We start from the raw sequence: 12,138 nt of genomic DNA, 5'->3' as shown, positions 1-12,138 counted from the left end.
AGTTTAGTATCAATATGAAATTGTCATCCACATACATATTCTGATACTGTTTAGATGACTTCTCCAAGTGTAATTTTTTTTTCTGATTTAGCTCTGTGGCTGATACCGTTTAGGATACTGTGACAAAGAACTGCTTGTTACTTTCCAAAGAAGCAAAGTTCTTTTGCTCTAAGACTCAACATAACTTCCTGTTCAGCTTCATAGGTGTCATTAGTAGAGAAATTGTTATGAAAAATTAAATTTACTGTTCATGGTTGGTTTTTTTTAGGAAACTACCGAAATGCACACGATGTTCTTTTCAGTATGTATTCAGAGTTAAAGACCCAGAAGATCAAAATTCCTTCTGAGATGGCTACAAACCTTATGATTCTACACAGCTATATCCTAGTGAAGGTAAAGAATTGAGAAACTGAATTAGGCATAAGTTGCGGTTTCTGATTTATTGAACTGTACATGTGGGTGCTCTGTATATGAAAATTACATTGTCCTATAGGTTGTATCACAGACTCCAAGTGCATGCTGACAGCAAGCTTCAGGAAGACAACCTGTGGTTGTGTCTGCCTTTTTGATTAGCATACTCTTTTTTTAAAGTACTGAATAATTAAAACCCTATATATAGCTTCCTGTATTTCTTTTGCATAGATAGTTACAAATGTTATGCTACTCGTACAATTATTATTATTAGCCGTAAGCAGATCACTGCTTTTCTGTAAAGGAAATTAAGCAGGGGGCCTCCAATGACTTGCTGTAGTTAACCCGTGGCCTGTCAGGACACCCACCAGCCTACACCAGCTTCTGGCCTCCCTGCCAGCAGCGAGGCAAGGGCGGGCAAATAGTGGGGCGAAGGCCAGACAGACCGTTCCGGGAGAGAGCCCCTGTAAAGTCTCTGGTCCTTTCTGTAGCACACCATGCACCTCTGCTCGGTTGTGTGAAAGAGCTGTGGGTGTGCAGCTCCCAGAAGGATGAACGCCAAGAGCAGGCAGGCTGCGCAGTTGCTTTCTAAAGGCTGCAGTTATTCGGAGATGTTTGTTGTGTTCCAGACTCACGTGAGACGTGGTGATCACATGAAGGGAGCACGTATGCTTATACGTGTAGCCAACAACATCAGCAAGTTCCCATCACGTAAGTGCTGACAGCACAGAAGAGCGTGCTGTGCTCTACAGGACAATTCGTTAATCGTTGCATTAGCAGGTACATTCTCCTCCTGTGGTCCTGCAGGGCACGTGACAGCGTGTGAACACACGGTGCGCTCTGCCACCCTCCCCACGGTGGCTCTCTGATAGTTAGCCTCCAGGACGGGTTCCTCACCAGCCGTTTAATCTGTTGTGACCCACCGTAACTGCAGAACTGAGCTGCCTGAGCCACACACAAAGTCTGAAGGATCGTATGTAACGAATGGATTGGTTCTGCAACTTCATTAGAAAAAACTTAACTGATTTTTTTTGAAAGTACTTTTTGGGGACATGGAAAATGTGGACTTTTATACAGTGCAGAAACGCAAGGCGGTGAGAGGTGAAACCATGATTTTCTTGTATTCAGTTACAGGAATTGCACAAGTTGTGCAACTCTGTAGCATGAGGAAGAAGAAAAATAATGTCATTTTTTATCAGTACCTTTTTAGCCACATTAGCTCAAAGCTTTTTAACGTTAATATTGGTGACTAAATATTTCACGTCATTGTTTCATTCTCTTACAGACATTGTGCCAATTTTGACTTCAACTGTAATAGAGTGTCATAGAGCAGGATTGAAGAACTCTGCCTTCAGTTTTGCTGCTATGCTGATGAGACCCGAATATCGTAATAAAATAGATCTTAAATACAAGAAGAAAATTGAAGCGATGGTCAGGTAAGCAGTGTTAACATGTACTTTCAAATGTACATAGTATCAAGGCTTTATGTATAATGCTATTTTTGCTCATAAAGCCTATGGGCTTTATCCTATCTTCATCTTATTTCACCGTCTCAGATTTGGAAGGCTGAGAACCATTTCCCCACCAGCACCACCCCACCTGCTCTGAAAATCAAAGGCTTTTCTGTTCCCTCGCATGCAGTAAACCTGAAATGTAGTGTTAATGTAAAATGCTTCCCAACTAGCAGCAACATTTTCCATCTTGTCCATACAGGCGCAAGTGCAGCCACACAGCTTTAGTTGTTCTCCAGTTAGGAATGTACGTGGCAACTGTTCGCTGCTGCAGCGGTGTGCTCTTCTGTGATTTAGGCTACTGCCTAAATGGCCAAGATAAAAAAAACCTGTAAGGGCAGATGGAAAACAGATGAATTCTTAACATTTTCTTCCTTGTCTGAAGTTCTGGTTTTCTCCAGTATTTTGAGGGTCCGGGACTTGCTGAGCCCATAGGGGAAGTTTGGGTATTTATTAAGTCTCTCTGCTTGAAGCTATGTAAATTTATAGTGACAGGTACCTCCTGTGACAAGAAGTTCCACTGTGTCAAGGCTGGTCCCTGGCTAGTTCAGTGTGATCCCTTGTAGCTTTCCTCTTGAGAGGTCTAGCCTTTTCTGTGTCACTTACAGTTTTATAAACCTTTTTTTTTTTTGACATTTTCCCTCTTACCAGTCATTATCTTTTCAGGACCTGAAGTCTTAGTTTACATAGCTCATCTTTTATGGATGCTGATCGCTATGGCCTTTCTCCAAAACTCTTTTAAAGCCTTTTTTGGAAGAGGCAGGACCAAAACTACATCTTGTCTTCAAGATGTGGGCAACCCCTGGATTTATATAGTAGCAGAATGACTCTGTGTTCCACCCTACCTCCTTTGCTTTGACTGTTTTTAAAGCAAGCTGATGTTTTCATAGCATGTATTATAATTGCAAGATCCTGCTCCTACGCTGCAGCAGTTCAGAGTCCATCATCTTACACATGGAAATTCTTTTCCAACAGGCCTTGCTTTGGCTTCCCTCCACCCTTGTATTTTCTTAGCACAAAGTTGTTCTGGAGTTCTTTGAAGCTGACTCTGGCCTATATCAGTCTGAATAACATATACAAGCTGTGCCATCACGTTATTTTCCTTTGTATTTTATGAGCAGCAGGTTACCACAGATGTGTACTATGAGAACTGTTTATTCTGTTCTGTTTAGCATCTTAACCATTTTTTTAATGCTTGCAGAGTTCTTCCCTGTTACCCGTTTGTTAGGAATCTTAAAACATTCCAGTAAGATTCTAAAATACAGTATCAAATGCTGAAAGCCATGTTGACTTGTTCCTAATCTATCAGTCAGGTTTACCCATACCTCACATTTCATTAAGTGGAGACAAAGGAATGGGCCACTGCAACACGCCTGGGCTGATAAAAGGAGAAATTCAGCTTTCTACAAAGTATCACTATAACCAAGGAAACCATCTGTCTGTCTCCAAGGTTACTAGGCTAAACATTAGGAAGGATATATCCTCTTCATTGGAAAATACACTAAAAGTGGATCCAAACTCTTGATCTAAAAGTGTTCCATAGAAGAGTAAGCATTAAAGGTTGCAGAAGAAATCTAGAAAAAGGTCTCCCCCCACCCCTCACGCCAGGTGCTGTGACGTCTGGATCAGGACCAACAGACACTTGGGCAAAATCCAACCTGTGAAAGGCAGAGGTACAAGCTGCATTGGCCCTCCCCAGATGCTAGTTTTATTTCTTGTTACTTCAACTGTTTGTGGTCACTCCTGCACAGAAAAACACTAAAATAGAAAAACCATAGCTTGATATTCTATACATATAGACTATGAGTTTTGAAATCTTTCTAAGTATTATGATCTGTTACAGCTTTAAAAAGGTTGTATTGTTTCAAATTAGATAGAAAATGACCTGTTCCTGAGTTTACGGAATTGTGATGAAGCCTGAGTGATAGTTAGAAGTAATTATCTGGTAGAATACAAAATAGAAACTGGAAGCTATGCAAATAAGTATCAAAGGCATTGGAAAACATCTTTGTTCAAGTTCAAAGCACTTGAGGTTTTTATTCACATTTGTATCTTACTCCTAGGCGTCCAGACACCACGGAGACAGAAGAGCCGACAACAGCCTGTCCGTACTGTGCATTCCAGCTCCCAGAGTGCGAACTTTTGTGTCCTGGCTGTAAAAACAATCTCCCATACTGTATTGCAACTGTAAGTGTCTGCCATGTTTTCCAAAGCTTTTCTCTCCTAAAAAGAAGTTTGTCTGAACATCTTTGGTTTGCTAGGAGTTTCAAGCTAGATGTTTTTGTGGGTTTGTTTGGTTGGTTTTTTTTCCCCCAAGCTGCACTATGACAGAATGTCCTTAGTTGCCACCTACAAGTTGCAGGCACTTGAGGGTGACAGTAAAATCACAAAGTGGTTCTGAAAGACTTTGGCTTCCTGAGAAGGCAGGTGGTGTACCAGGACTCCCTGCAACTGCAGCACACCCGGTGCCCTTTGGAGGACAGACAGGACTGTGCTTCCCAGCTCAGCCCTTTGTGTAGGTGCTGCAGTGCTCAGAGCAATGGTGGCAAGAGATGGCAGCCCTCCTCTCTTCTTCCATGTACAAGAGCTGTGGGAGGGCAGAGCTCCAACCCCTGAACTCCAGGCTGCCAAGACTTCAAACGAGAAGAACAAAAACACCCAACAACAAACCCACAACCACTTAAGGCCCTTCCAAGGTTTAGTAACCTCAGCATTTCTTACATTACTGATCCTCACAGAAAGGAGAAGTTCTAACATTTGTTTCAGGATAATTTAGAGTGTACTGAACAGGTATGGATGGGGTACGTTTCCTAGAGGAAGAGCCACGCATCCTACTGTTACCAGCATGAGTACAAAATCTTTATACTGAGGTTAGCTACTGTATAACTAACAGACTCTGTTTTTACCATGTTCAAGTGATTAGTTATACTGGAATTACAGAAAAAACAAAATTTACTTGAGCAAGAATCAAATGTTAGAATTAACATTCTTTATTAAACTAAAGAATTAAGTCTTACAAAAAATATTAATAGCAATTAATCTATTTTTTTACTCTATTGGTTTAGCAGAGTAAGATTACCAATATATTTTAGAAGTAATATCTTAAAGAAAAAAACCAAGGCTTTTGAATACAGCTTTAAGAGCCAAACATAATGTACATAATTGTATATATATTCCATGTTATTTATTTAGGCTCTATCTCGGTTATAGTTCATTTACAACACAAGTATTTGTAACGTCATTAGGAATGCAGCATTTTCACCTTTGAGAGTCAGTGTCAAAACAGTCTACTGTTGCATATTGTATTAAGAGCATAAATCTCTCATCTCTAAATGTAGTTCAACATGCTGGTGTGTTTTTATGGTATTGAAAAAGTACATATGGATTCTTGCTTCTAAAAGCAAATTTAGTGAACCATACCAAAAAGAGAGGAAATAATTTCTGTTTAAAGAGGCAAGTACCAGGCAGCCGCTACGTTGACAAATTTGACAGTGTTGAATGCAACCTCCTGGACTCAGGTGACATGCAACATCAAGTCTCTGTAGATGTACATACATGCCTAGACACAGCACTATAGGTAACATTTTAGAATCACCAAACTAAAAGAATTTTTAAAATTGTAATTCAATGCAGTCTTAGGTTTCTTTTTTAAAAAGAGCAATGTGAATTACAATGAAAACACTGCATCTCACCGAGAGCTCCTTTCCTAGTTACAGAATTTACACGGTAATCAGACTAGAGTTAACACGACCATGGGTTTGGGTTTTTAATTGCTCAGTCTTCAGAAAGCAGTTGCTGAGACTTTTTCACAGCAACAGGTACAAAACAAAATGCCCAGCGCACTGGGACAGCACACAACCCCTTAATTACTTGTGGCTTTTGCGTGCAGGGTCGACATATGGTACGAGATGACTGGACAGTCTGCCCACACTGCGAATTTCCTGCCCTCTATTCAGAATTCAAGAAGTAAGTTGGTATTTTTTTTCCTTTTCTGTTGCACAATTCGAATGTTCGTTCATATTTTAGCAGCAAACTGTTTCATTTGGTATTAAAAACACGTAACAGCTGGGGTGGGGTGGAAGAGGAACACCACTTAGTAGTTTCATCTAACATACTCACAGAACATCGCTTCAGCGGGGAACGAAAACCACAATAAAGAATTCGGCCAGAGATGCAGGACTTCAGCAACAGGAACTGTCCTGAAGGTGGACGGGGGGAGCTTGTGCAAGCTCTCAGCTCCTTCCAGGAAGGACACCTGATATGGGGGCAGGGGGAACAGAGGCACAGCAGCAGTCACCAAAACAAACAGAATACAACAGAAAAATAGGTATAGGCTAAGGCAGCAATCGCCTCTTGTCCCCAGTAATCATCTGTGCGAGAACGGGACTGGATAGCTGTGAAGCTCCAGGAGCTTCATGTTTAGCCCAAGTTCCTCTGTATGTTTCAATTGCCAAATTTTCCTCATGGCAAAGAGTATCAGCCTTCCCATTGTGATGTTAATTCTCAAATGTTAAAAATGAACAAACCAACCTTTGCTCGGCCTGGACTGAAGGGGCCATTGCTCGAGCCTGCATTTGTTACATAAAACAGATCAGAACTTTGCTGTATGCCTTCTGCCTCAGGGCCAGCTGTTTCTTTTAAAAACATGTTAGCATTATCATTTGACCATCACCCTTCTTTTTAAAACAGCATGTTACAGACTGAAAACATATGCCCGATGTGTTCTGAAAGGATTGACGTTGTTCATCTTAAGAAAATAAACGATTGCACACAGTACCTCAAACCAGAAGACGGGGACCAATAAGCTCAGGTATGTGCTAGAACCTGTATTATTTTACTTAACAGGGCTCATTCTAGGACGTCTAAGGAGTTTTTCCCAGCCAGGGAAATGCAGCATTCAAGAGTCTAACTCACAGCCTGGCTCTGCACCTCAGGTGGTACAGCTGAGCCTGGGTTCTCCATTTCCCCTCAGGCACACAGACACCAGTATGTTTTGCTACTGCAGCCGACCTGGTTATTAAATCATTCCAGTTGTGAGGCTTTAAACTAGTCTGCCTCTATGATCACACCGTCACCTTCACCACGTTCTGGTTTGGAACATGTTCCTGAACACCAGTTGTGCTTCAGTAGCAGAGAGAACAGTTTCAAGATCTCCACATCCTCAAATCCTTCTACAGATCTACCAATGAGCATAGGAAGAGAGAGATGCAAAGTAGAAACAGATCAAAATGCAGGTTAAGGATCTTAGCTTCTGTGTTTAACAAAACATATCACAGGAACATAGCATTGGCTTGCAGTAAGAGTATCTCAAAGAACAAAACCACTGCTCCATCTATACCACACACCTGGATCCTAACCTTATTTTTGTTAATTCCCACCCCCCCCCCCCCAGTCTGAGAAAACCTTGTAGTTTGCCATCACAGTCTTTTCACCTTGGGATATGACTAACCACCTCTGTTTATTTTCAGAACTGCATGTGTTGCCTGGCAAGCAGCAAGGAAAGCTTCATCACTAAATTACGCATCTTTTCCCTACCAGAATGTAGTAACAACAACAAACATGTCACTTCTATTTTGTCTATTTAGCTTTTGATAAGTTTTGTACTTTGATTTATTACAGTAATAAAAATTATTGATAATTATTCTTACCAAGCAAAATTTGTGTTTTATCTGCACCGAAGACAAAACAAGGGGCATTCTGTGTTTTGTAAGCCACAAAAAAACCCTCAGCATTATCTTTTTCAAGATGAGTTCTGAACTTTTATGACTATTTTCTATCAAACATTTCTTACACTGAAGATACAACTCACATGCATGGGCTCCTCTAGTTTTGGAGCTAAATCCCTCACTGTTGTTCTGTGTCTCTAACTGAAAAAAAGGGCAGTTGTAGGAAAAGCACATCCTGTACACAAAGGAAAGCCGAAACCTTGGAAGAGAGGGAGAGACAGAACACTCCATGCCTGTAACCAAAACTTTTTGAAAAAGACTCCTGTGAAACGTTTTATTGTTATCTTATATACCACTTAATTTCTATAATGTACAAATATGCAATTTAGGTTTGGGGTCTTTTTTGCATCATGTAGTATTTACAAGAGTTCACCACATAACGTCAGGGGATTTATTAAAAAAAGAGAGTAACGGGGTCCTAGGAAGACTTTGCATACACATCAGGTAACTAACACCGCATTTCCATCATGTTTCATGCACCCTCCCTGGTGTTTGTTGCACAAGGATATCTATAGGTTGTAGCATGTTAAGAGTAAGTACAGCACAGCACAGTGTGAGAGTACAGTAGCTACATCACCTCTATAAGAGGAGCATTTTCAACACACTGGTTCTACTTTCCCAGCTCCAGCAATGGATCTGTTCCATGTTTCTGCCAAAAGTTAGATAAGCAAAGCTACATCCAGAGCAAGATTTTATTCTGCTTAATGTCTTGTTTTCTCTTTTCTTTTCCCTTCTTTTTTTGTTGTTTCTTCATTTTTCTCTCTTTTTGGCAGCTTGGAAGACTTAGGGGTTTTTTTCTGCAAACAGAACATACAGACAGTTCAAAATCCAACTGCAACCTGACAAAAAGCGCAAGTCAAAACGCAATCAGTATTAAAAGAAAAAACTCTCTCTTCTCTTCCCCTCCCATTTCAGGTATGAAGTTTTAAAACACCATGGAGAGTACAGACTCGACAATATTCAGTCTTAATGGCCTGATTTGGCGACACGTACAAAGGGTGTGCCTGAAATTGTCATCTGTGATAACCCCATGCAAAGGCCTGTGGTTGCTCCTTACCAATGGCACCGTCCCCACCAACACCTAAAATATTACAAAGTTTGGGAACTGGATGCAGTATTCAGGGGTGTACAGTGATGTCTCACTTTGGTCTAACGTTCAAGCAGAAGGCAATGGATGGAAATAACATCATAGACCTTTTTAATTTAGAAGTTGACAGATCATGAATTCAGCATCTACTAGTCCACTTCCCCCCCCCTCCCCCCTTCAGATGATGTTGCAAGTCCCAAAAAAGGTAACTAGAAAACCAGAAAGCAGTTTACTGTGGTAGTTTAACACTGAGGAAACTGTCACCTTAATCATTGCGTCACTTTCAACAGTATCTTTCTCATCCTCATCAGACTGGATCTCTTCCACATTCAGTTCTTCATTCAGTCCCAAGGCTGATGCAGACCCTGACTGCCTTTTAGATATCTTGACAGAATTAAGTGAATATGGAGTCAGATGTGCCTCCTTGTTGTAGGCACGTGTAAAAGCTGCTTTGACCTGTTAGGTTGGAAAGAAACATGATGAGCATCAGGTTTGGAACTGTAGATGAGAAGGTTGGTTGTTAGCTAACCAGCTCTTGGCTGGAGGTTCCACATCATCTTTCCTTCGCAAAGATGTGACCAAAGATATGCAGAAGAGGACACATTCTCAAAAGGACACAGAAAGCATCTACAACCTGTATGGTAAGGATCATTTTATCAAAGTCCCACATAATCCTCAGCTAGAGCATACGTATCTTCAGATGCTTCTTGCTTCGGCCTCCAGCAATTTCAGCACTGTTGTTCTGCTGCTGTCTAATCCAAGTCCCTTACACCGAAGCCACCCTCAGCAGCACTGAACACCTGCCACACTGGAGCAATGTATTCAGACTAGGGGGAAACGCCCAACAGCAGCATAGGTTTACTTACCAGCAAAAAAGAATCTTCTCGCCCAGAGTACTTAACCTGGGATGGGGGACATCATGGTTCAGATCTCACACCTGCCTAGTTTGTAACAGGGACTTGAGCTTAAGCTCACCTGGTACCAGATGAGGGTCCCAACCACTGAAGAGGACTAGCTGGGTACTGAAGGAGCACCCCACGAAGTCCCCCCAGGTCTAGCAGCTCAGTCTAACTGGACTGTGAAAGATGCAAGCTGCAAGCCAGCCTCTCACCTCAGTGCCCACGCTGTAACAAATACAGTTGTGTGTGGTTCCTCCTTTACACGATGGTAACAAAGGCAGCGCTATGCACGAAGGTGACACAGCTTGTAGCCGGGAGCTGGCTTACAGAAAGGTACCAGCTTTCCCTGTCCCTTCTGTGTTCCAGTTCTGCGCCCAGGCCCAGCCAATACCCAGTGATCCCTTACGCCAGGAACAACAGGTGTAAGACTCCTGAAATGAGGCCCAGCCTAACCATCTCTAGGGCATACATCTCAACTTTTAGTAGTATGTTTGGCAGCTGCACCAACTTCAGCCTTTCAGCAGCACATCGATACCACAGCTATGAATCGAGAATCGCTTTTTAAAGATATGGAAGAAAAGGAAAAAATTCACTGGTAAATTTTACCTTGGGATCCAGCTTTGAAAAAGAACTGGGTTTGCCTCCCCATGTGCTTATTTCCATGATATTTTCAACATCTTCTTTCACCAAGCAGTAAGAGTCCATAAATGTTACAGCTTCTTGTACACCATCTGCTCCAAAGTCTTTCAAAGGCTGGACAAGTGCGTCTCGCAGGTACGGCAAATACTCCATATTTACTGTCCTCTTGCCCGTCTGGGTCCTTTGTCAAATTGAAAACGGTAAGTAAATGTGCACAACCACCACCCCTCGCTTTTGAACACGAGCAACCTGGAGGTAAGGCCCCTGGCAAATGGGTAATCAGCTGCCTTAAGAGTTGTACTGTGCTGTTCCTTCTGCCATACCTGCGTTAGGGATAACTGATGCAAGGTGTGCAAACACTGAGCAGTCTGGGGAAACACATCCCTGACCGAGAAACAACAGCTTCGGGGGCGGGGGGAGTCACAGGACTGCTGACTATACTAGAAGTGTTTGCAGTCTGATTGTTGTCCTGATCAAGTGCTAAGAAAGCGTCACCAACAACACACAAGCATATTCACAGGATATACACTTTGTACCAAGCACAGCAAGGAATTAACAGTAGGTAGCGAACTACATGAGAACTAAATACCCAGTATTGATACAAGCCAGAAGAGAAATGCTAGTACTACCTGAGGCTCATGTGCATTGCCAGTTCTTGAACAATACGATCGTGTTTGCCTGTGGATGAAAATTTCCCCAGCCAGCTGGGAAAGACGGGAAACTGGGTCATGTGACCTCTCATCAGCTCTCCTGGAAGGACGCTTGCATAAATACCCTGAAAAAGTAGCACACATGCCAAAAAATCACCATGAACTAGTCTCACTGACCCCACAACATACTACCCTGCTTGTCGCATGAAAGCGGGTAATCAATACCGTTCCACAGTAAAAACAGTTTGTTTTAACAAAACTCTTTTTTGGTTCCTTGCTTCTGTTCAACCCCTCTTAGGTTACACCTTCATCTCTTGTACCACATTCTAAGATGTCTGTAAAATTACCTAGGTTGTAAAAGCCATTAAAGAAAAGGAAAAAAAAAAGCAGCCTGTTCATTTCTCATGTCCACTTCAGAGTGCAGTCAAACAGCTGACTTTACACAAGCAAGTGCTGTAACCTGCAGGCCGACAGACATGGTGAAGGAGACATTTCCAACGGACACCACGAATCTACAAAAAATCAGCTAACAAATAAAAAAAAGCTAACAAATCCTAAGCCACTTCTCTGCTTGGACCCATGCCAAGCAGGGGGGTGAACTCTATGACCTCCAGAGGTCCCTGCCAATTTAATCTATGACACATTCTCTGATGCCAGTCATAATCCTTTAGGCGAGTCTTGTCGATGTTTCAGTGACCATTAACAGAAGTACAGTGACAAAGCTTCAGCCTTCTGTGCTTTGGGAGAAATACTGGCCTGGTGAGAGGGTGGGATAGGAAGCACATAAATAAAACAGAGTAGGCTTGCAACTGCACATCAGAAGTGACAAGTGCCATGTGCTCCTGTGCTTTATAAAGAAGGGTCAAGCTTTTCAAAGTTTCAGAAGACTTCATTTCACAATACAGCATGTGTTCAACAATACGAATACAGGAAACTGCTCTACCCACCAGCAGAACAGAGAATACTGCATGAAGTGTGAACCGTACAGGTCATAAAGTTAATCTAAACCTCAGTGTCAAGGGATTGGTCTTTTAAACTAACACCCATAAAGCACACACAATTTTGAGTGTGAAGTGCTCACCTGTGTTGGAAGAAGATTCCAGTTTTGCTTGCTACGAATCTGTTTGTCCACAATATCACCATCACATATACTATCAGCTGCTCTACTCAAGAGCATCAAGTACTTTTTCAGATTTCCTCTGGAAAACAAAGTTG

General features: G+C 42.0%; 2 protein-coding genes across 3 annotated transcripts in view; one reads left to right on the top strand and one right to left on the bottom strand.

Annotated features, from left to right (window-relative positions):
• The window catches only part of WDR19 (WD repeat domain 19), a 47,107-nt gene extending 38,123 nt beyond the window's left edge, over positions 1-8,984 (top strand). The window contains exons 31-37 of one of the 2 annotated variants that reach the window (XM_040587294.1): positions 269-393; positions 1,041-1,122; positions 1,697-1,847; positions 3,986-4,109; positions 5,812-5,888; positions 6,612-6,732; positions 8,564-8,984. In XM_040587294.1, coding sequence (XP_040443228.1) covers positions 269-393; positions 1,041-1,122; positions 1,697-1,847; positions 3,986-4,109; positions 5,812-5,888; positions 6,612-6,726 — 674 coding nt within the window. In that variant the 3' untranslated portion in view covers positions 6,727-6,732; positions 8,564-8,984. Of the gene's footprint in view, positions 1-268; positions 394-1,040; positions 1,123-1,696; positions 1,848-3,985; positions 4,110-5,811; positions 5,889-6,611; positions 6,733-7,390; positions 7,570-8,563 lie in introns of those variants that run through there. The other variant, XM_040587285.1, reaches the window with a different exon arrangement.
• RFC1 (replication factor C subunit 1) overlaps positions 7,909-12,138 on the bottom strand; it is a 42,584-nt gene continuing 38,354 nt past the window's right edge. Inside the window, exons 21-25 of the mRNA XM_040587306.1 lie at positions 12,005-12,122; positions 10,903-11,048; positions 10,241-10,454; positions 9,000-9,191; positions 7,909-8,445 (exon numbers count right to left, since the gene is read on the bottom strand). Of these exons, the coding sequence (XP_040443240.1) occupies positions 8,350-8,445; positions 9,000-9,191; positions 10,241-10,454; positions 10,903-11,048; positions 12,005-12,122 (766 nt within the window). The 3' untranslated portion in view covers positions 7,909-8,349. The remainder of the gene's footprint in view (positions 8,446-8,999; positions 9,192-10,240; positions 10,455-10,902; positions 11,049-12,004; positions 12,123-12,138) is intronic.

Source organism: Falco naumanni, chromosome 1 (genome assembly GCF_017639655.2).
Source record: "Falco naumanni isolate bFalNau1 chromosome 1, bFalNau1.pat, whole genome shotgun sequence".
In the NCBI taxonomy this organism is placed as follows: Eukaryota; Metazoa; Chordata; class Aves; order Falconiformes; family Falconidae; genus Falco; species Falco naumanni.
This window is presented reverse-complemented; position numbering and strand designations above follow the sequence as displayed.